Consider the following 24,620-nt stretch of genomic DNA (forward strand, 5'->3'; position numbering starts at 1 on the left):
CGTTCTCGTGAGCAGCTGTCCTGCTCTGACCCCGTGCTTCCAGGCCCTTGCCTAAAGGTACTGAACTCCAACTCCAAATGCCTGTAGCAAAGTCTCCGTTTCCTTCCCTTTTTGTGGTAAGATATTTGAAGAACTTTGGCAAACTCCTCTGTAAGAACTTAGCTCCATTTAATCTCTCACTGCATGTATTTGTCATAAAACGCTGATTGTGGGCAGTTCAGTGAGAAAGATTGCCCTGTGTAGAAGTTGAACTACCACTTGTTGGAATTTCAGTTATCTGCTCATAATAATCTACATCAGTAGATCAAAAATCCACTCAAATTAATCTAAATCAGCACTAGTGATAAAAACAATGGAGGCTATTATCACAAAGTAAATTATGCCTTATCTCTTCAGGTAGTACTAGTATCTCAAGGTTATGATTCATCACTTTAAATTTATTAGTAATAACGAGTACAAAAGGCTCATGCCTACAAGCTTCTCGTCCCACATGCAACAGGGCTATTGGAGGGGAAATTCAATGTCTGCAATTCTGTGAAGCAGTGGGCAAAGCACAGGATCTATAAAACAGCACTTTTGTGAATAGTTTGGTTTGCATGCATTTTAATTAGAGCACATTAGAGTGGGATTTAGAACTGAAAAATGCAGCAAGGTGGTGAGACACAGGAAGGGTTTTGCTCAGCTTTTCTCTCCTCAGTCACAGAATCTGAACTGTGCAGACTGGTGCAGCATCAGGGGCAAAGCAGATGCCTAGATTGCATCGAGGCTCTGTGGCCTTGCCAGGTTTACTTTTTGGTCAGTGACCATTTCACAATAAACCAGGAAGCTTTGGGGTTGCCAGTGCAGCAGCTGACTGCAGAATTCTCGGGGTCATCAGTGTTTCACTCAGCTGCACTGCAAACACCACATGTAACACTTCTGACAGCGTTCCCTTCTGGTTGGAGTTCAAATATTAGCCCTGCTATCCATCATTGTGCTAAAGGGCTCCTCATGCATGGGAAGGATCCTGTCAAAAGGAGTGTGGCAGCAGGTGACAGGAGCACTGGAGGAGTGACAGCACATCAGGAATTTGGTGCACAAAGGCAGGTTTAGAGCACCACAAACACACGCAGGTTTGTAAACGGTCATGAATTAAACAGAATACCCCAGGTTTATAAACTAAACATTCCAGAGCAGTTAAACAAGGCTTAAACAACTAAAAAAAATATATATTAAATAGGAAAGTTTTGGGCAATTTAATTGCCCAAGTGTACTGGAGAGTAAAGTGTTTTCCCTATTTAATCACTGCATTTGATCATTTTGTGTAACATATCCAAGATTAGGTGTTCAGCAAGCCAACAGTGTTTGTATCTGATGTTTTCCATTCCAGAGACAGTGAGATCCAGGACCTACTGTGTCCTCAGCTGGCACAAAGCTTGAACAAAACTCCTGGAATGTTCACTTCCATGTGAACCAAAGCTAGGACTTTGGGGAAGGTGAGATCCAGGCAGGAGAGCTGCAGGAGTGGAGAGCACATGGACAAGCAAGCTGGCCCAGGTACAGTGCACAATAGCACAGAAATGCAACTTGAGTTGAACAGAATAGTTCACAACTAGCTGACATATTGCTGTAAAACAGTCCAAACTGAATTTACTAATTCATGAAGTAACAATCACTGAAATTTGCTAATTACCCTCCTAAAAGCATCAGGAACACCAAGGAATCAGAGAATCCTCTCCTGTGCTGAGACACATTGCACTATATCCTACATCACCCTATTTTCAAGGGGCTCTTGATGTTCAAAATTCCTTTGGCAGTCCTAGTGCTCCCCACAATTCACTGTGAGATCTGAGGAAGAGCAACCAAGTTTCTGTTCAATTCTATCTCACCTTTTGCTTTAACAAGTTACACACAGGCATCCTTTGTTGCATTAATGAACATTAACATGCAATGGTGAATACCAGGAACTGACCAAGTTCCATTTGTTTTCCACTATGGTACCTTTTGATCTTATTTTCACCATGATCACTGGGTACACAAATTCATTTTAAAAAATCCCCAACCTTACTATGAAACAAAAAGCAAGTGCTATTTTTCTAAGCAAGTGCTAAGTTTCCAAGCAAGTACTATTTTGAAAAATGCAGTAAAGCTGGTTTCAGTATTTTCAAGTTTTTTTAAGAAATCAGATATAAGACACTTAAAATTGCTTTCCCTGACAGCTCTGGCCTTTCTTTCAGCCCTAGAAACAAGTACTAAAATTGAACAGTGCATGCAAATAAATCAGTTTCTCAGGTAATTTTGCAAACTGCATCTCAGTCTCAGTGTTTCAAGGCTCTCCCTTGAACAATCACTGATCACCACCAACACAACTTCCAGGCTGATACACCAACTCACATAAACCTGCACAGGCATGGAGAGTGAAAAGAGATACAGTTTTACTTCAGGTGATTCATCAGCTTGTTCAGATATTGCAAAATTTATCCTTTTTATTTAACAAAGGACAATGTGGTGTCAGAAATTAAAGCTCCAGCTATTTTGTCCAAACAATTATTTCATTCTGGTTTTATTTCCCATGTGTATATTTTTCTGGTGTACATTCCAGCCAAGAGCCATCTGATGTTTCCCTCCCTGGGATGTGAAACACAAAACACTGGTGTACCTTTATTGTGGAATTTCTTGTAACCATCCCCTCTCCCCCTGAAGTTTCATGGGCCTCATTCCATTTCACTGGAATGAAAAATGTCAGCACATGGAGGAGCAGGATGCACCTGCAATCCTGGAGCACGCGATACTTCCTTGAGCTGAAGGGTCCAAGCTGGCACAGTTCCCAGAGAACACTTCCATAACAATTGGCTGTTGTTTTCCAGCTCAGTTTAAGAACAGCCAGAGATTCCCCAACACGTCCAGAAATGCTGCTCTGGACTAAGCTGAAATGATTTGTACACTGGCATAGTGGGGAGGGGGAAACTGTCTGCATATTCTAGAAATTAATAAAGAATCTGAAGTGAAAATATTCAAAATGTATGAATAAACCCCTTCAGTAAATGAAATTCCCAAGTTTATACTTGTTTGGAAGCATTTAACCACAAGTAGCTGGCACTTAGTCCATTACAGGAATTTTTTATCACAAATAACCATTCAATGAATTTGTATCACACAGTAATTCTAGCTATCATGCTGACCCTTTGACTCAAAATTTTTTAAAAGTTCAGGTATGTGCCAGTATTTTTAAGCTGAATAGCAGGTATCTATCTCCAAGACAGAGTTACCTGTAACAAACATTCTGAGCTGTATAAACCAATAAAAGCAAATGCTCCTTTAACAGTTTCTTGATTATAATTTTATCGATTATTAGGAAAAATGCCTTTTTTTTTTGCAAAAGACTCAAACTACTCGAGAAGTTTATTTGAAAGCTGAATGTCTGTCAAATTTTAGACAATTTTAATGTTACTTCTGCTATGAACTACTATGTGTTAGAAGTAAAAATTGTAGAAAATGTCAGTTTGCCACGATTATATAACACCTGACCAGACAACTTCTGATTTGTTTGGTGCTTTAAATACAGCCACTAGGTTATGCTGACAGCCATACAAAATGGACTTGCACTTTAACCCACAGCAGGAATATCAAGGTTGTGAACAGCTACAAAATGCAGCGTTTGCATTTTCAGTGCCATACCAAGTTGAATTCAGAACCACCTAAAGACAAAGCAGCAGCTGGTTAAAAAAAGAAAACAAAAGTCAAATTATAAAGCTACATAGTTTAGTACATTAAAACAAAACCAAGGACAATGGTATTTGTATAAGATTCCAAAAATATACAGATGGCAGGGGGGGAATAATCACTGTACACAACTCTGAGGTGGTTAAAGTGACCAGAGAGACTGAACAGTGCAAGACATGCTTTTCCAGTTACAAGCTCAAAACAGAAGTGCAAAAGAAATTAAAGCTCTGTCTGAAGTGATTTACCTTTTAGGATAAGGAAAGCTTAGAATATTGTCATCAGTGTTACAGAGAAATTTCCACCCCAGCCCCAACACAGACACACAAAATAGCTGAAGTTTTACCATATACAGCATTTCACTCCAGTGATGTCCCCAGAGCCTGGTGACTCCAGGGACAGCTGGCAGGTGCTGGGTGTTGGCCACGACCCAAGGGATGCACAGGCAGCCTCTCCTCTCTCCAGCTTTGGCTAAATACGGATCCCTGCCCTCCAGGCAGGGCGAGGGGCAGCCACACAGCCCAAAGCAGAGACTGACTTGTGGCTGAGGAACAAAGGAATTGTTTGACAGCTCTCTGTGCTCTCTCCCAGAGTTTGGAACAGTTTCAGGCAAGTGCTTTTGGCAGGCTGACTAAGCTGTACATGCATCTATCCATGCAAATGCAGAATATGGCTCCTAAGACCTAGGACCAGGGTGTGTGCATGTGAAGACTGGATAGAAGGCCCTTCTGTGGAAGTTTACAAAAATATATAGCCAATACTGCAGCTTAAGAAGTCAGTTTTACTCGTTACAGAGAACCCCAAAAAGTATTAACTACTTTTCAGACATTCCAGACAAGGTCACTTGTAACAAAAAAGGTCAAGTTCTCAAAAACAAGGTTTTTAAATGCGGATCTTTCCTTCAAGTGAACAGGACATCTGTTTTTACTCTTAACCATTTAGTCAGTTAAGACAATTTATTTAAGATTTCATGTGACCATATGCATAAACACAAATAAGTTTACTTTAAAACACATCTGCACGGAAAAAAAGGTTAACCCTTCAAAACATAACAGAGCAGGTCTGGTTAGTATGTAGCTATTGCAAATCTTAAAGATTCTGTGCATTAGGCCCACCCATATAGAAAGCAGGGGAAAAGTCAATGAAAGAAAATCACTGTTCAAGTCTAAGTGGTGTTTTGAAGAGCCAGCAGCCTAAGTGACACCATGAGCTGGTCACAGTATCCAAACAAGCAGGCCTGCTTGGGCTACCAGAGCAGTGTATCCTCCTGAAGGCGCCGTCTCCTCCGCAGTTATTTTCTGTTCCGAAGGCGTTTGGATTTCCTGGGACAGTCCGTGGCATCCACCGCCTTCCTCCTTTTCCTGGGAGATTGTTCGTTTGAGCTGGAGCCCGAAGAATTCCCCACCGTGCTCTCCATCACCTCGCGCAGCTTGCGCTCCAGCTCGGCCAAGCGCGCGTTCTGTTCCCCAATGATCTGGGTCTGCTCAAGCAGTTTCTGGTCTTGATCCTGGAGCTGCTTCTGCTGCTCCTGCACCTTGAGGCGCAGCTCCGAGATCTCCCGCTTCAGCGCCGTCAGCCCCGTGCCGTTGGCTTTCACCTGCTGCTGCAGCTTGGTGACTTCCTGCCTGGAAGGGCTCTGCTTGGAGAACAGCTGCATGGTTGTCAGCGCTGCAGAAGGCCCTGGAACTTCAGAGACAACTGTGATTAATGCTCTGCAACTTAGGGGCACAAACAGCATCCCAGTGTTTGTATTTTCCTTATCCCGACTCCCCACACGTGAATCTGAGCACCCACTGCAAGTTATGTGAACAGGCAAACAGATTTAAGTGTCTAACAAGAACACGTGGTAATCTCAGAGCACAACCAGTTTAATTTAAAATACTTACAGCTTTTCAGTAGTCAGGAAAAATGTTCATAATTCATTTCCTGTATATAAGCCCCCCTCCTTTTGCTGCATCAAAAACTGTGTACAACTACTGTGTTGTCATCTAGACTTAGTGTCAGACATATTAAGACAAAATCCCACAAAACATCTCCAAATTACTTAATATTGAATAGTTAAGACTGAATAAATATCTTTCATTAGAACAGCAAAATTCTGCTGTCTTAGCTGCAGCTAAAGTTCTAAGAAATTGTAGTTTGGAACTTAACAAGGTATTTTGGTATAACTTACATTTTAGAAGAAAGGAATTTATTTTCCATGCTTCTTTAGAATCACTCCTCCTAAGCACTAAAACCATACTGGAATCTGAGCTTGGAACTGTTGATTCTAATAAAGTTCCTGCAAATCAAGGAGACTAACAGCTACTGTATAATTTCTTTCACTTTTTCTGCCATAAAAGGTATCTATCACTTCTTCTGTCATTATACTCTTGTAGCAAGGCTGTGCAATTGAGGTGCAACTTTAAGTGCTCTACAGACAGAAGAGTCTGGAACAGTCATCCTCCTTTTCCTCCTTTTTTCCCATCAGGATGGCAGCACAGCTACCACTATGGGACACTAAGAGAGAGGTGCTGCCCTTCCCTCAACAAGAGGGAGGCATTTAATGCACCACAAAGCCTTGGCCTTGAAAAGCTGATTGATATCAACTTGGGTTTGGGCAATACTTCCTCAGCTGAGAGGCTCACTATATACTAACACATATAATCAAAAAAATTTAAACCCATATATAATTTTAAAAATTAAAACTAGCAGGACTATAATTTTAAAATGAAAATTTATATAATTATAAAAATTAAAGTACAACTAGCAGGATATACTAAAGTTGGCATACACACTTATGGCTAAAAGGATGGACAGGACATACAAGAAACAAAAGCATCTGCAGTTGGGCCTATTGGTTTTACTTAAGATGTACTTTCCCCCCCTAATTTTTACTAAGTTATCCTTCTAGAAAGTTAAATTTCACACTTCCTAAAATGGGAACACATCCTGTATAGGGAAAATGCTACAATTTTACCAATCTTTTGCCTTTACCATTAGGATAAATTCAGCCAAGAGGCAACTACCTTGGAGTTTAGCTCACAAAAGTTCTGGAAAGTCTGACAGAGTATTCCAAGGACCAGTTAAATGGCTTATTTATAGACTGTTATTTTAATTGCCTTTTCACTATTACCTGTAACTACTTTGCTTGTTAGTGCATAAAACAGTTCCCCCAGCAAAGTAAAAAAAGCCCATCCCAGCCCTCTATGTGCTATTACAGCTTAGACAAATTCATTTGCAGCTTGTCCTAAAAATAAAAGGCAGTGAGTTGTCATCTCATGTGCCAAATTTCAACCAAATGCAGCGATCAAGTCTCATTCATTGGTGGCACAAAAGCATTTGTTTCATGAATACACACTATGCATAACTCCAACATCCATTCCAGTGACTGTTCTTTTAGCAGTACAAAGGCTCCTTAACTTTCAAAGCAAATGAATTTCAGTTAGCATTCTTAAAAACAAGTATCATCAATATTTATGTAATAAAGCTCCCCTTGAAGGGAGGGAGCTTAGAAAACATACAGTGCTGTGATTGTTTTAAAGAACAACTAAATAAAAGTTAACTATACGTTGGAATTAATACCTGGGGCAGTTCCTATTAGACGTCCCGATACATCTGACCCAGGCATCTTTCTTTTCAGTATTGGAACAATCTTCTCATCAAAATATTCCATAGCCATGGAGGAAATGTCCCTTAGTTCTTGAAGAACTTCATGAGCTCTCTGAGGAGCTCTTGTAGAGTTTACATATCTTAGCACTCGATAAATTTCATCTATTACCTAAAACATTTAAGAAGAATTAGGATTTTCTGATAAAGGCAAGATTATTTCAGTTTGTTCTAGGAATTCTGGCATATTTAGGGGTTTTTACCACATAACAGTTGCACACCACTGTGTGTTTTAGTTCCAGATCAGCTTTTTGAAGTGTTGCTCATGATGTATCAGAGAAGCTATTCATTACATCTATCACAACAGCTCTCTTCAAAGTCATGAAATAATGCTCATTAGGTGAAATGTGAAGTACAGGCATAGTTGGCTTGCAAGTTACATAATCTATACTCAGCAAAGCATGATCATTTCCTGCAGGAGAACCTGAAGCAAGAAGCCCTAAAGCAGAGCAGTCACTATCCCTGCCAGCCATGAAACAGAATTGGAGTAAGAAGCATTAGCATTACGTCAGCCTGAGGAGCTGTAAATATTTACTTGAGTCCACTTCCATACACACAAAATATTACAAATTCAGATTAAATCCAAAATATATTCATTTACAAAACATCAATTCACTATTGACAGAGAACAAAACTCTCTTGACAGGTTTGGAAAGCAAAGCCCTTTAGTTAGGAGAGATACAGAGAGATGAAGGGAGATTTTAATTTATGAATTAAAATCTCAGGCAGGTCAAGATAGGAGTGCTGGTCTTTTAGCCAAAGCTGTACAGGCATTTTGCACAGGATTAAGAATGTTTGAAGAACACACATAATAAGGACCTTGTAATACAGTTGCACCTTCTGTCTGATAAAGGAAGCTTAGCTAAAAAGTCCCAAAAGCTAGACAAGACCTAAGTTTCTCATCAAGCAACAAACAACAAATGACTGCTCTAATTTCATCCACTCTGTATCCTGTTAGCAACAACATCCTCAATAGAAAACCTTGCAGCGGTGCTCTGCTATCACAGAATGCTGAACCTCAAACCAGGATTTGCATATTCTAACACAAATTCACTTCCTGGCAGTTCTATGGTGACATTTCCTGAGGGAAGCAAAGCAGGTGGGAGGGAAACCTCAGACTGTAAGTGAACATTGAATCTGATTGACCAAAATATAAATTAATGGGTGAACTGATAACTGTGCTGGGAGAGGAGCAGTGCTAGCAAACTCACACACCAAGTAAATAATTAAAAAAACCACCAACAACTTTTTAGCAGTTGTATCAAAATAAAATCAAGGTGCTTACAAGTTGGTGTCCACAAGGAAAAGAAAACTCACCTGCCCAACTCCTGCACACCCCTGGTCTAAGATAAACGCTGCCCTTCCCTCTGCTGGGCTAGGGTGAGTTCTGCCTTTCCCTCTACTCTTCAGAACAGCAAAGCAACTTTTTTCTTAAGAATCCCATTTACCATGTAAGTATCAGGGACTTAAGTTCATTTGACTTCATTATATTAATTTTTTAAAAATACATGGTATATAACAGTATAATGTAAAGTCATACAAGGATATAATTAAAAATAAATTAAATATCAAGTCAACAAGAGTAACAGAAATAAGATAACAATAAGAATACATTCCATGCCCACAGTTTATCCTACCACTGTATGCATAAATGCCTGCATGCTTCCCCAGAATCCTTTCCATTCATCTCACTGCAATTCAGTTCTCTGCCCACCAAAAAGTAACATCAACATATCCACACCTTACAGGGAAGATCAATGAATAGAGCATTAGGATAATGTTCACTGATCTCATTTAATCCCTCAGCTGTACCAGTCTTCCTCTGAGCCTGATTTTGTCAATTCCCCTGTGCACTGGTGATTTCATAGCTTATAAAACATCAGTATCTCAAATGTACATCTTGCCTGCATAATTTATATTTAATGCTGGGCTGCTATTCTAAAACACCAGAACTGTTCAGTGATGTTCCCATTTAACACACTTTACATTTAAAATTAATTCCACCTACTGTACAAAAATACACCATCCACTGTAATACTGAACAGTGTTTTGACATACTAAATACCTTAATTCAATTAACCTGAAGTACTCAAACCCTTAAGAAGGTGCATAAAATCATGATTGACTGAGTACCTAGTGTTATGTGTAATCCAAATTACTACATCTTCAGATGGCCTGATCACATGTTTTTTTTCTAAAAGGTTGTAGAAGATGAGTATAGCACAAGCCAAACATCGGACTCAAGAGAGAATCTAAGGGCAAAGAGAAATCTAATTTATAATAATTAATATTTAAATATAGCCTGGTTTATTCATTTCAGACTGCCTGGTAAAACAGAGTATTGGCTTGCAGGTTTATTTGCAAGTGTGTATATATATATATATATATATATATATATATATATATATACAATATCAATTTTCCCCAGCTGTGCCAGGTTAAGTTACACAATCTTATTTTTAAACACAGATACATATTCACATAATACAGTCTGCATTTTACCTTTCCAGGTATGAAGCAACAGAGATTGGAATCCACATACTTCATGAAAGTCATATTTAGGAGAGAGAGCCTCGTTTCCACAGCAGCAAGGATGTCTGCATGGCGAGCTAAGGAATGGTTTCTCCTCTCTGACTCCCGTCTGGAAAACAGACCACGAGGTGACACTCATTTAACAAGGAGTCAAAAATCCAACTGTAACATTTGTCAAGTTAATTTCACCCTTAAAACCCTGTAACCAATAACATCTGTCTTCATAGAAATAATAGATACTATAGAGACCCAGCTAGTAACCCAGCTACACTTCCTTAGACAAAGCTGGTTTTCTAAGTAATTACTACTCCTTATGTATAGTAAATTTTGTATGTAATTGAGGACATTTAAGAACAAGGGTGCAATACTGACAGCAGCAGACACTGAGTCAGAGGGAATGTATTTATCCCACTCATTCATATGGTCAGTACTTCAGTGCAATTGAAATAATAAATGTAATATATTGGTAGTGAAGTTTACACAGTAAATAACTACTGTGAAGTTTAGGTTGAGCTAGAAACCCTTTTTGAGAAAGGATCTCTATGCCAAGTAGCATTTAGTTTCTTCACTCTGACTGGGAAATCTGATAGGACACAGCAGCAGCTGCTCTTATTCAGTGGAAAGAGGAAGAAAGATATGGCTTCAGTGAGAAACCAGTTCCCAGTAATGCTCACATGTCAAACCCCTCTTCCTTGTTCCCATTTAATCCTTGCCAGTGATAAACCTTGCCTTTTTTAAAGCAGAATATTTGATAAATCATCAGTGAAGGCAGTTGTTCTTGAAAAGGAATGGCATTTATTCATTCCCAGGAATCCTCGTTTGATTTGCCAAAAGAGTTGATTAATACAGAACCCAGACTTCTCTGTTTGAAATACCAGACACACTTCTCACACCATTATTCTGTAATTAAATCTTAGGTTCAAGGTGCTTTTACAAAAAAAAAATTAAATAAAGGCAAATGTGACTTAAATTTTCAAGATATATAAGAGAATTAGCCAGAAAGGAATTTCTTTTCAATAACCTGCTTAAATGAATCTAACATAATTAAATTTAATTGTCATTTTAACTGGTACATACCTTGGAAGTTGAGCTTTAACTTGCTTTTGACACAAGTTGTGGTATCTCTCCACTTTCAGAAATCCCTGATTTAACATTCTCTGGCAAACCAAGTCCATGCGCTTACAAACCTGTATTTAAGTAAAAAGAAATCTTAAGGCTCAATTAAGGCCACAACTCACTTTTACTATTATCTTATCCTACCTGCCAGCTAGCAAAAGATTCTCTTACAGTTTTTTGCTCCATTTCAACAAGCAAAAACTGCAGTTGAGATGAAGGCATTCCCATCTCCACCAAAGATCAGAATACTCCAAAAAGGAGCAGCTATGTTTTACACAATTTACAAATAAATGTTGATTTTGCCTAACAAGACACAGTGGGCTGAATGGCACCTATCAGAAGCAAATACAATTTCCTCTGATTTTAATGGAAGCTGCAGATGCCCATGCCTGGCTTTCTGCATGGTCTCCACAGTGATTCTGGTAGATGAAATTAGTATTTTGTAGTCTCAAAACCAGAAAACTTTAAAGACAAGAAATCACCGCGGTTTTCCTTCAGTGTTTAAGGCTTTTGTTTTTTAACTCACCCACAATTACATTTAAAAACACATGGAAAAAACACTGCACATGGAACAAGATTCTCCTTTTTGTATAAGAAAGTCTTCTCTGTTTAAATAATTCCTCTATTTGCTGTTGGACACCAGTAGTCTCAGGGGGTTTTACCCCACAGATTTAGGAAGAAAGGACATGAAGAGCTGCAGAAGATACAATAAACTGCTAAAGTTAAACCTTCACAAAGTTACCCCTTACAGGACAAAGCCAACTCATACAAAGGTTTAAAGCAATTGCTATTCAATTCTGAAGATACAAGAGCTTAGTGACCCAACTGTTCTTTGAAGCAGTTTTGGGTTTGTTGGGATTTTTTAGCTACTTAGGTCCACAGCTCCCACTGTGACCCCACTTGCCAATAAATAAGTTTGTTTTCTTTTTTTAAATAAACACTCTTTTCCTCCATACACTCATCATTTCATAACTTCAAAGTCTGTGTAAGTTTATACCTTGAGGAAGAAGATTCTCACCTCTCCCAGTAAAACCTGCAATTACTTTGTGTAATGCCTTCTGTATAAAAAGAAAGCAGCTCTGCTTTGTGAGCCAAGTTCTGTGAGAACGGACCACTTTCAGACAGCTCAGACAGACATCCACAGCCCTTTAAGCAGTGGCCGTGGATCTGTCTGTGCTCCTCGGTCTTACATCCTTAACAAAGCAGGATCAGCCATGCAAACGGCACAGGGCGAGCCTCAGCACACTCAGCGATCCAGTTAAATCATCTCCAGTGTATAAGGAAAAATGCCGGCCCTTCCTACAGGAAGGAGGAAATGGTTCTTTCCTCCCTGAGCTGGCAGCGGATTTAAATCGTTTTTGAGTCAAGGCTTTGCAGCTTTCTGGCAGCTCCAATGGCACCGGACCCTGAAGCAGGAACCGGGCCCCGCACAGGGCTGCGGCAGCGCTGCGGCCCCCGGGCAGCACAGGAAACATCCCCGGCCGCGCTCAGGCGGCAGAGCAGAGCGGCTTTACCCTCGCTCACAGTGACACCTGCCGGCAAAGAGACCCCAGGGAGCCGCAGCCCAACACACCAACCGCGCCGGCGTTTGAACCTTCCTCCTCCGCTTGTCCTACCCAGCAGGAAGGATTATTTGCTCCAGTTTCTCGACATTACCCGTATTTAGCCAATAATCAGTCCAGATCCCAAACTTCGGGATCACCAGAAATCAAACGTGTTTGTTTGCAACTTATGTTACCAATCATCTCCTAATTCTCAGCTAGTTCACCACCTAAACCACAGAGCACCTGGATTTATAGGATGTAGAGTAGCTTCATTACACTTTTAGGTGTCCATAGCAGTCCAAGACAATTGGATATTACATATCCAACAGATCATAAATTGAATTTTCTTATCCTTGTATTTGCAATGTTGGTGAATATTTTCTTATTTTAGCCACAGAGCTGAAAGAGGCTGTGTTTCCTCAAAGGTCAAGTCCAACCAGACCCTGTGTTCAAGTTTCAGGGTTAGAAAGGTATTCCAAATCCATCTAAAAAGCAGAAGGAGAGGTTGTGCTGACTTTTATGTGAAAGCAGCTTCCTATGATCCTATAAACTAATTTCCACTTCATTTGTAAACACACTGACACAATCTACTAACTTCCTTAAAAAGCATGTTTTATTTCTATCAAGCTTCACTACCAGATAACCAGCTCCAAAACAAATATAACATGTCCTGGAGTACTTAGATTCAATATGTTATTTTTCTTAGACAGAACACTGACACCATGTCTGTAAAACGTCTTTTTTTGGGTAAAGTAAGTTATTTTTAGGGAAAAATGCTTATAACTTCATCAAGAAACCTTAAAATAGAAATGCCTGTAAACACAGACTGACTGAAACTGGGAATATTAAAGCCATGCTGTCCAACCTGTGCAGGAAACAAGCACAAGTTTGGTGAAGAATCGAAGTAATCCTGATGTGTGTCAGAATCCAAGATAACTTTCTCAGAGTGTCCATGGAAGGAGGTTGTGGACTGTGAGATTTTAATCATGCTTTTTGTAGTAATAGGCTGAATGGAAGTGCCAAGCTCAGACATGTGACTGAAAAAGAAACTGGAATCTAAGAATTTCATTATTATCCCACTGAGGTAAAAATTTCAAAGCTTCTGCAAGTCACTAAAAATATCCCTGTAAAAGGAGCCTTCAAAAGCTGGAAGATAGTGAGCTTGCCTGTCAGCATGCACAGTGGGCTTGTCCAAAGCATTACAGCTTCAGACATTGGCATCCTTGGGGTTTTTCTGTGTTTCTCTCATGGGGATCATCACAGGAAGCAGATGAAGTAAATACTCAAAAGGGCTGAAAGCAAAAAGCTGCTGCTTTTCCTCTCATTCACTTTGTCTGAACAAAAGTTTGAGGGCTCAAGATTTCCCTCATTTCAGACATGACTGCTCTCTGAATACCTATTGTTTAGTCTCTGCTCTTTGGATCTACTTCAGTGCTTAACCTGTAGGTGCTTCACTTCAGCTTTCTCACACAGTGACCCCAGGAACAGCAGCTTTATGCTCAGGAAAGCTTTGTGCACAATGAGGGGCCCACGGCCCTGCCCTGTCTGATGGCAATCATCACAAGCAGGAAATGTTCTTTACCTCATCCTTTGAGGACAGAAAAAGACTTCTGGATCTCATGCCTGAGATTCTGCTCCTCATTATGCTCTACATAAACAATGCACATTCCTATCTCCATTTCAATCTGAAAACATTCTGGTGCTCTGTGTCCTCCCACCCAGCCAACTCCTCAGTCTGGGGTTTTGTATACACTGTACATCCAAACCCAGTTCAGTCCAGAGATGTTTTTTTTTATGGATCACTGAGCTAAGGTGCTCCAAAATAAAAAGCACATTAAGACATCCATTCCTTCCATGCTGGGATCCAGAAAATGCAACAAAATTACTGATTTAGGGAATCCACATTTTTTTTGTCTAAACATGATCAAACTTTGTTTAGGTTGACTGATGTCCTGGATGTTCCTGCCTTCCTCAAGATGCTTTATCCCATGGAATTCTACATTCCAAGGGGTAATGAGGCTGCTTTTGGGCATGTTTCTAATAGGCATGAGACCTGAGCAATTTCATATCTGTCATTCAATTAATGTGCTCCTGCAATGTATCTTTAGCACAATACTACTTATTATAAGAGACACATTCATCTTTGATAAGCAGCTCAAGTCAGTCCTCAGAGAAAACAAAAATTTACTTTTGTGCAAGGCAGCTCTTAGAGCAGGAACACACAGGTCTCTCCAAAGGCTACTCACCACCTTAAAAAATCCCAAAGTAATGAAATTTCATTCTGAATTTATGCCTGGGCACTACTGTTTTTAAAGGCTACCTTAACTCTCTGACAAAGCAGCTGGAGCTATGAAGAACATGCAGTGTCTGCCAAAAGAACACCTCCAGCTCTGAGCAGCCACCTGAGAGACCCAGCTGACCAAGCTTATGGGCTCACAGCAGAAAGGCTTTGATTCTTTACATTACTGCTGGTTAACAAAAGGCTGCTTTCTTCTCAGAAGAATGCTCATAATGCCTTCTGATGTGCTTAAGGCAACAGCTAGGAATTTGATGGAGATTAATTTTCTTGGCTGTCACTGACTCAAAAACTCAAAGTAGGGAAAGACCAACTGAATCGTTAGTTTCCTTCATTTTACACCCAGTATTGTTCTACATGTGTTTCAAAGTTGGTATTTATCAAGTCTGGTTTTGCATATTTCTGAAAGGGGCAGTCCTCTTCTAGAAAAAGGAACCTGGAGGTGCTATACAAGAGAGGATAAAAGTGTCACATTTTACTTCCTAAGTGCCAGTGAGAGTTAAACAGCTGGTTTAGTCCTGACCTCCTCACCTTCACTGCCAACAGAGCATTACAAACACTGAGAGCTGGAGAAAGAAAAAGCCTTCTGAGGACTTGTGGGAGCTCCCACAGGCACTGCCATTCACAAGGTGCAAGGGAAAGCTGCAGCCACGGGCTGTGCCTGCAATTCTGAGCCTGAAACGTGGCATATCCAAACACCATGTGATTTACTTCCCTTCCCCCTGGTCAAACTGCAGGTACACCTGGGATCTTGGGGATACCAACACCAAACACCATGTGATTTATTTTATTTCCCTTCTCCCTGGTCAAACTGCAGGTGCCACCTCTGATCTTGGGGATGTCTTGTACAAGGCCAGGAGCTTTTGTGATCCTCATGGCTCACTTCTAACTCAGCCTATTCTGTGGTTCTCAAGCACCACTTCTTTTTGACAGATCCACTACCTACTCTCACAGAAGAAGCTGAAGCCTTGAGGGGACTGACAGCACACTCTAGAAATATTTAGGAACTGGTGTGCTTGGAGCAGTACAAATGAGAACAGATTTTCTGCTTGAAGAGCTTTTGGTTTATAGTTACAGTCAGGATGCAACACTCCAGGTTGCTGAGCCAGGACACAGGCAGTCCAATTTCCTGCAGAAATACACTTGTAATATTATCCAGTTTAGACTAATCGAGTTCTTAAAATAGGAATGCTACAGTGCATGCACATTTACTGAGAGTTACATAAGCTGTGCATTAATTCCCTCACTATTATTCCATTTACAACCTCGTAAGGGATTCAGTAAGACAACAGCTTATCATAATATGGCATGGTTTACATCAGGCTCCTTCTGCAGGCAGTTAAATATTGATATACATTGATCTCCTCGCTGACAGCTGCGGGGTTTTTTGGCATTATCAAGTTCAGAGGTGCAGATACTATATGCTATTAATTACACATCCACTAAGACTGGAAGAAGCAGGCAGGTTTTTTTGGTTTGGTTTTTTTTTACATCTTCTTTTTTGACCCACATTTCTAGATAAAGGAGGATTCTTGGAGCACAGGCTCACCACCTCCTACACTTGTAGGCTTAAGCCCTATAAGCAAAAATAAACACACATATGAGACACAATAGACTACCCACCCCAACCAGTCACTGGGAGAAACGAGCCGCCGGCAGCCCGGTGCTTTCTCACAGAGCGTGAAAGGAATGAAAGAAGTCAGAGACGGAATAAAGAGCTTTAGGAATGCGCGTATGGCAGCGCACACGGAAAGCGGAGAAGGGATAAAGCCCCATCCCACCCACCCCACCTCATCCAGCCCTTCCCCGGCGAACGCAGCAGCCCGGCGGGGACACCGGGGCCGCCGCCACCGCCGCCCTGCCCGGGCCAGGCGGGCTGAGCCCAGTCCCGGCCGCAGCCCCGCGGCCCCCGCCCCGCCGCCTCCCCTCCGCGGCCCCTACCAAGCGCAGCTGGCTCGTCTCATCGTAGGACAGGAAGCTGAGGATGCTCTCGATAGCCACGATGGGCAGCCCCATGAGCGTGTTGCTCTGAGGCGGCGGCTCCATGGGCGCCAGCGGCTCGGCGGCCTCCGGCAGCGGGGCCGGGGAGAGCCGCGCCGAGCCCGGGGCGCCGCCTTCGCCCTCCGACACGAGCCGCTCCTCCGGCGCCGCCATCTTGCAGCCCGTCCTTCCTCCGCGGGGGGACTGCGCCGCCTCTCTGTGACGCCTCTTCCGCAGCCGTCACGGCGGGCCCGCCCCGGCACTCCCGCAGGGAGTGAGGGAAATGGAACCCCCAGCGCTGCTGCGGCGCGTGAGGGTTCGGGTTGCTGCTGCTGCCCGGGGAGCCGTTCGTGGGCGGGTGCTAGAGGCATAGTGCCCGACTCTCGTCAGTGGTGCCTGGTGATAGGACGAGGAGCAAGGGCCGTAGACTGAAACATGAGAAGTTTGCCAACACGAGGGAGAATTTTTTAAGTTGAGGGTGGCAGAGCAGCTGGAACAGCTGCCCAGGGAGGCCGTGGAATCTCCCTCCTTGGAGACAGTCAGACCCCGCCCGGACACGTTCCTGTGTCACCTGCTCCCGGTGACCCTGCCTTGGTAGGCGGTTGGACTGGTCATCTCCAAAGGCCCCTTCTGACAGTAATGATTCCCATGTAGGATTCCCACTCTCTCTGTTAGGAATTTCCCTAATACCCAACCTGAACTAGCCCCGAGGCGGCTTTAGAGCATCCCCTCGTGTTCTATGGCTGCAGGCCGGAGAGAAGGGATGAGCGCCTCTCTCCATGCCCCTCTGAGGAAATTCCGTGGGAAGGGCCTCCAAACCTCGGTGGGAAGAACTCCCAAACCTCCGTGGGTGCTGCTGCACCCCAGTCCGGTAGTGCTCCGTGCGCACAGCACAGTGACCTAGCGGGAGAATGTGCTTGGATTACAGTGGTGGAAAACGCCTCTGTAGCCCCTAAGCGAGACAAAACCACATCCTCATTACAAAGTAATCCAGCCTGCTGAAATTTACCTATGGATGGGCGAGCACCCCTTCAGTGTTTGGTGTCCAAGCTGCCCCTGCTCTGGTGGCACAGGGAGCCACAGCAGCCAGGGTGCTGTAGGTGTGCTGCCTTTGGGATCAGAGCCAGCTGGCAAAACCCTCGGCAGCCCGAAAACCACTGCCTGGAACCAGCCATAACTGAGCAGGCAGAACACCCAGAATAAAGCAAACTCTGCTCCTTTATTTGCCTTGTATCCTATATGTTAAGGAGGTTTCTGGATCAGACTGCTGGGACAACAAGGGGATGGGACCAAGCGCTGTTTCTAGAACATTCCATGGTGCTTCTGAGAAGAGACACTCCTCAGTTTCACAAGCATTTTAGCCTGACAGGAGTTGGCACAGCCTTTGAAAAGTATGGTGCCAGTCTCCTCAGTGCCTTCAGCAGCTGCTGCTGCTGCTTTGTTTCTCATCAGCAGCATTGGGTGTCTGTGCTTGACTGGGGAACTGGTGCTGCTGAACACTGACTTGCCAGAGGAAATCACTAAACAAGTCCCAAGAGTGCTGGGAGCAAAATGTGTGGGAAAAAGACATCAAATGTTTGGGGAGAACGAGACCTCTTCTTTCAGTACCTGCACCAAGGTATTGCAGCTTAAAATAGTACAGGACTAAAGAATTAGCTGCCTGCAGCATTTCTGTACATTTTTTTTTCAGTCATGCTTCCTCTCTTTGAAGTTTTAACCTAACCCATTTCTTTCACTCCCCCCTCTCCTCAGAATCTCATCTGCAGCCTCTTTCTTAAAAACAAACAAACCAAAACCAACAAACAAACAAACAAAACCCCCCAAACCAAAAAGAGGCATCTGGAAAAGAATTAACTTGGGAGCAGGGCAAATGCAAGGGTAAGGCTTTATGTGTGTCATCCTAATGGCACTCCAAAAATGTGTGCTGAAATTAATATTTCCTTTTTGGGAGCAGAACACTGTGTGCCTTGTATGGATCTGGAAGTGTTTTGCTCCCTCCCCTCAACTCATCAATGCTGCTATCTTGCAGCAAGGGTTTTATTCTTGTGCGTGGTTTTCAGACCTGATCTCCTTTCACATGCACCGTCAGCAGTTTAAAACTCACTCAGGAGAATTCTTTATGAACTTGTGACTTGGCACGTGAAGTTTGGGCTGGCAGTGTGTTGATGCTTTAAAAGGAAGTGGGATTTTTCATCCTACCTAAGCATATAAGATTTCACTTTGTTTCAAGAGAGTGTTTCTTATTTTTGCTCACATAATTTAGACAATTTCAGTTTTTTAGATACAGCTCTATGTTTAATAAATATATTTTTCGTAACACCAAACAGAATAAATACAATGAACAATATATATTTTATACCAACTATATACATAGCTTAACAGTTAATAAGTCTATTTTAGTGAGTTGGGTAATTCTTCTGCCTTCCAGGTTCTGACTCATGTCCTTCCCCAGTGGATCTGGTGTCATTTTTCTGAGCATGCATCACTTTGCATTAATTTGGAAAAACACAGTTCTCATGCACTTTCACAAAACCCCCATTACAGACTCTCCAGTGGATGAACTTTTCAGTTATTTTGGGATACTGTGAAGCCAGAAAAACTTGCTAATACTTTCTGAAAAGGATAAAATAAAGTTATGTAGAATCTGTTTGCATATTACATGTCATGTATCATCTCGAAATAGCCTTAAATCTTGAAATAGCTATAGTTTTTATTTAACCATGTTAGAATTATGAGCATAGTTGGATTGATTTTTTTTAACTTCTCAATGACTCACAAGAAGATGTTAGGAGAAATGAATTTTTCACTCCTTTCATGCAAAAATCCACATAATATTTTGATTTATGTTTGGGGGAATGAAATTTAGATTTCTCCATACTCTGACTACATATTGTGCTCCCAACTGACTGGAGTGTGGTGTGTTCAGGCTGTGAAATTTTACTGAAATTGTGTGGAATATTTTGGTTGGGCTTTGTATGGAAGCAAGCAACACCAAGAACTGTGATGAAAAGGAAGGAGCGTGGCTCAAACACGAGTCAAGTTGTATCTGTGAGATCTGAGAAAGGAGGAGAAATTAAAGAAAGGGTAGAAAGAGAGAGAGAAGCAGGAGCTAACAAGCAGACATCTGGGAAGATGGGAGTGGTGGAAAAAAATTAGCAGCAGGGGTTGGAGGTGGAGGAAAGTGTGTAAGTAGGTCAGAACTGTCATGTTGATTAGGAATATTGGAGCACAGAGGAGTAACGTGCTCAGAAACTGATGGCAAGAGCAGAAGTTGGGTGGGAGGAGAACAGATTTGTTTTATTAAGTCAGTGTAATCAATAGAAAAATAGAAAAGCCTTTCCCACACGATGTGTTTCCTTCTCGGGGGCAGCAGCAGTTTGCTCACTTCATGGATATTAGGAATTTTTTTAAAAAAGATTTAAAAATTTGAAAGAAATCTGGTCTATTCACACAGCTGTGCTTTCATTCATGCTGGACACTAAGGCAGAGTAAAGTCTTTCTTGCTTAAAGGTCTTTTTGTGAAAGGCATTAAAAATGGAAAAAAAGTAATATTTAAATTTTCCTTGAGTGTGTTGTTAATAATCACAGCAGTGTAAATTTGACCACATTAATCTTTCACAGCTGAAACTTTTAATCCTCTAATAGGTAAATGAGTAAATATTGTGGTATGGAGTCAGCTTCAGATATGAATGTAATCCCAGTTTAATTAAATCGATATAAATATTTAACTGGATCCTTTGCTGTTTAATCAGTTTTGGACCCAGTAGTGCTACATGTTGCATAAAAATCTGGTTGAGAAACTGACTCTAAAATCTACATCTACCCTTTTATTTACTTCTAATATTGTATATTAGGTATCTGAGAGTGATGATGTGCTGATGTTGAGAGGCAGAAGAATATCATGCTCCTTGGGAGATGAGAGGTAGAAGCAAAAGGAAAACAAGTAGAAGACAGGAAAACATAAAATAGATTCTCTCTAGATTTTTCTGAACTGAAAGTGTGGGGACCAGACCAATCTTGAGTGGTTTATGTAGGCCAGGCATGTTGCACAGTCAAGCTTTCATCAAATATGTTTTCCTGTTTCAAATGTCAATAAAAAACTTAAAATGTTTTCATATCCACAGGGAAAATGGCATTTGTAGACACATACTGTATTAATTCTATAATACTACTACTAATTAATTACAAATCAGGTAAACTGATGTACTTGGGGAATAAAAAAGACAAGGCTTCAGACAAATACCCTTTCTATTTCCTTGTAGTCAGAATACCTCCCCCAGGGAGGGCTGCAGAATCAGCTCCTGGTGGTTACACACCCTCCCTCACACTTGTACTCAGAAGTAATTTGGTCAACAAGCTTAGATAAAAAAATGAGAGGTTTTCATTAGATAACATGACTTTTGCTAGTTCTCTGTATTATTCTCTTGTAGGGTGTTTGCCATCCCTAGGGCACAGAATTATTATCACCATGAGGAAGGGCTCAGTTTTGATGTAAGTTCCAAGGAATTCCTTTAATTTCAGTATACTAGCACATATTTGCACTCTGATAAAGATAATTCAGGGAAGGCATCACTAATGTCTCTGTGTCTCAGAGATGTCAGTTCAGTTTGGTGAAATGCCATAGACACAACAAACTGCACAAGTAATTTTGATGTCCCCAGGTCCGCCAGGGTTATCTCAAGCAGAGTTTGATATTCTGAGGCACTGGGCTATAGCTCTGTGTGAGAAAGTGCAAAGAAAATAGATAAATTAACCATGAGAAGAGGTTTACAAAGGCATGGTCTGCTCAGTCCTGCAGTCACTTCACAAAAAAGATATTGTTGAGGGCCTGATCTTGAAATAATTTTATATTTTCTGAAATCCTTCTGGTTTAATTCTCTCTTGACTCCAGAGGGGCTGCTAGCATGAGCTCAGTCTGGCTTCTTGGCAGCTGAGCAATAGGGATGAGGCAACAGTGGAATGGCAGTGTTCATTTAACCCTCCACATCCTCCAAACATCCAGCTGGGATGAAGCTCCAGAGTCACTGTGTGGCTCATCAGTGCCTTCAAATTTCTGGGAAGGAATGGCATTTTGTCACAGAATTTCTGTGTCCAGCTGCTGAATATATTTGTGCTTAATGAGCATTTGTTTCAGTTCCTTCCCTGATTTTCCTCCCTGGCCAGCTCCTTTTTGGGGCTGGGTGAGTGGCTGCAGGCAGACAAAGCTTTCCCAATCAGTGTAATGGCCCTAAACAGACGTTTTGTTACAGAGGGTTTTCTGTCAGGATCTGTGCTCAGATCAATTGACAGGGATCCAGAGTGAGGGTAGTGAATGTAATTTGGTTATTGAGAAGAATGGCAGCTGTGTGTGATGCATACAAAACACTAATTTTGTTGAGGGATGCTGGGGTCTAATGGAAGAGGAAGTTTCTTTCTCCTCTTTTGAAGACATTGCAGACTTGCTTTAGCTGCCTGGTTGTTCCATTACCTGTGAGGGAAAAACCCCACACAGAATTTAAATTACATAGAAAAGACTTTTGAGTGAGGAAATTAGAATTTTCTTCCAGCAAGTAACTTGAGAAGTTGGAGGAGCTTTAGTTAAATAATTCCTTGTTGATCTGGAATAAACTGAAGACTTCTCTTTAAAGTGAGTGATGCTTGTGATATCAATGACACTTTCTATTTTTAGAGAATCATCCTTTGAAACTGTATTTAAATGATCAGCTTAAGGCCTGAATAGGTTGCAGCAAGATTGATGCAGATTTCTGAAGTATTTTCTGAGTGCTGGTGGCTCTGTACAATTATTAGTTCACTGAGTAACATGATAATGTACTTTGTGCAGTGGGTGCATATGGGACTGTCACAACTTGGATAATGGGGTTATTGTTTACAGAGAGGATGCAAGTTAAGCAAGAAATAATTTTTAACTAACTTTAAAGTTACAAAGTCTGAACTTTGGTGGTTTAATGCAGTTGCTTATATGCATGACTAGCTCCTACATACAGTGCCCAATGCTGTTTATATTTAGTTTGTGTAGTAGTAAGTGCTATTACAAAGCAAGGCACCTTCTCTCATGGCTCTGAGTGAGAGGTAAATGTAACTCAGCTGTTCTTCATGTTGGGAAAATCTAGATTTGATTTCAGCTGTGACATAGGAATGTGACAGAATGCAGTTATTTGTTTAGATTTTAAATGGATTTAATCTGAGTGTGAAAAAGGAAGCACATGTCCCAACCAAAATGGACTTGGTGTGAGCACAAAGCACACACCATCCAAGGAGGGCCCTGGTGATGATGATGATGATATTCTGCATTAAGCATGCCCTGATGTGATAAACTCCCTAAGGAGGTTCATTTCAGCTTCCAGACACAAGTTTAGAGAAGTGGCTTATCTCCAAGGGGAAGGTATGTCTGCTGCACAGCTCCTCAGTGTCCCAGAAAACTACACTTAGAGAATGGGCTGACAGAAGCTGTGGCAAGCCAGTGTCTTAATTTAAAATTTAACTTATTAAATGCTTCTTGATGTGCTGCTTTGAATGTAGCATGGACCAAAAGCTTTTTCTTTGGAAGCATCCACTGGAATAACATTGGAATAACATGTTATTCATGCTACAGCATCATGCTAGCTGATGTTATTAGCAAATTTCTTAAAAGATTTCATGAATCTTACCTGTAGACTTTGGTATTTGGTCAAGTACTGGAACAGGCTGCAGAGGAAAGTGATCGAATCATTGCTCCAGAAGTGTTCAAAAATGTATATTTATGGCACTATGTTTGTGAAGGACCTGGCAATGTTGGGTTGATGGTTGGACTTAATGAGTTTAGAGGTCTTTCCTAACCTTAATGATTCTATGGTTCTATGAACTAGGGAACTTTATTTGCCAGCTGGGACATAGACTCAGTCATTGCTGCATGTTCCCCCCAACCTGTTTCTGCTGTAAGGTCTGTTTAGGTGAAATTGAATTTGCATTCCAAATTCAATTATAGGAATGCAGCATTAAATAGTGGAAATGAATCTAACAACAACAAGAGGGCAGCTGGTGGATTAGCAGAACTGTGTGTAGGTGCTGAAAGTGTTAAACCATCTGTTTTCTCTTCTTTAGCTGCATTTTCTCTTTGTGAGGAAGTTTGACAACACGGACTAATCGAGGTCTTTGTGTTGAATCACTGCCTGGAAAAGCCTTATCTTGAGCTGAAGAGGAGCTGTCTAAATTAGATGCCAGAATTTCAACATTGCTGGAAAGAATCCAAACTTATGAAGCTGCTGTGCCACAGCCCGATGAGTTTAGGTGAGCAATTCTCTTGGCATGTCCCTTTTTTATTTTTCTTTTCTTTTCTCCACAGCAATCTCAATTCCAAAGTTTTTCCTTCCTTCTGGGCTCCTAAATCATATCCTTGGGGAATTAAGAGCTTACAAGACTGACTTGGTGGAGTTTTAACAGTAGGTGGCAGTGGACAGCAAATCTAACCCAGCTGCTCTCCTGAACCTCTTCTGTTGCTGCTGATCTCTTGGTTTATGTCAAACACCCTCTGAAATTACTGCCTTAGAAGCAGTCTAAGAAACATATTCTGCTTTTTGCTGAAGAATTGAAGGGTTTATTAAAAACAATCGAAAGGTAGAGTTTTTTTTTTTCCTTTAAATTGTTATGAGTTCTTGCAAAAGGAATGTCACCTGATAATCCTCCAAATTTTTGTCAGGAGTGTGAAAGGGGACTTGTCTGGTCTGGAAGTAGTTCTGGGCAGTCTGGTAGAGCAGAGGATGTGAAGTTACTATTAAAATTGCTTGGATACAGCACTGAAGGAATTATGTGGAGTTTTGGAGTTCTAA

The 24,620-nt window shown here is 41.4% G+C and overlaps 1 protein-coding gene across 1 annotated transcript; it reads right to left on the bottom strand.

Moving 5' to 3' along the window:
* Positions 1-4,620: 4,620 nt before the first annotated feature.
* On the bottom strand, positions 4,621-17,039 carry FBXO28 (F-box protein 28). Its single transcript, XM_074536834.1, has 5 exons — positions 16,777-17,039; positions 10,957-11,066; positions 9,850-9,988; positions 7,264-7,459; positions 4,621-5,385 (listed from the first exon to the last, which is right to left on the bottom strand). The coding sequence occupies exons 1-5, from the start codon at positions 16,987-16,989 to the stop codon at positions 4,991-4,993; spliced, it is 1,053 nt and encodes a 350-aa protein (XP_074392935.1). The 5' UTR covers positions 16,990-17,039; the 3' UTR covers positions 4,621-4,990.
* Between the last annotated feature and the right edge of the window lie 7,581 nt (positions 17,040-24,620).

The sequence above is a fragment of the Zonotrichia albicollis genome, chromosome 3, assembly GCF_047830755.1.
Source record: "Zonotrichia albicollis isolate bZonAlb1 chromosome 3, bZonAlb1.hap1, whole genome shotgun sequence".
NCBI lineage: Eukaryota > Metazoa > Chordata > Aves > Passeriformes > Passerellidae > Zonotrichia > Zonotrichia albicollis.

Coding starts and splice junctions, on each gene's coding strand:
- FBXO28 (XM_074536834.1), bottom strand. CDS start 16,989: ATGGCGGCGCCGGAGGAGCGGCTCGTGTCGGAGGGCGAAGGCGGCGCC. Junction 11,067..16,776: donor AGACGAGCCAGCTGCGCTTG/GTAGGGGCCGCG, acceptor ACTTAAATACAG/GTTTGTAAGCGCATGGACTT. Junction 9,989..10,956: donor GTTAAAGCTCAACTTCCAAG/GTATGTACCAGT, acceptor TCTGTTTTCCAG/ACGGGAGTCAGAGAGGAGAA.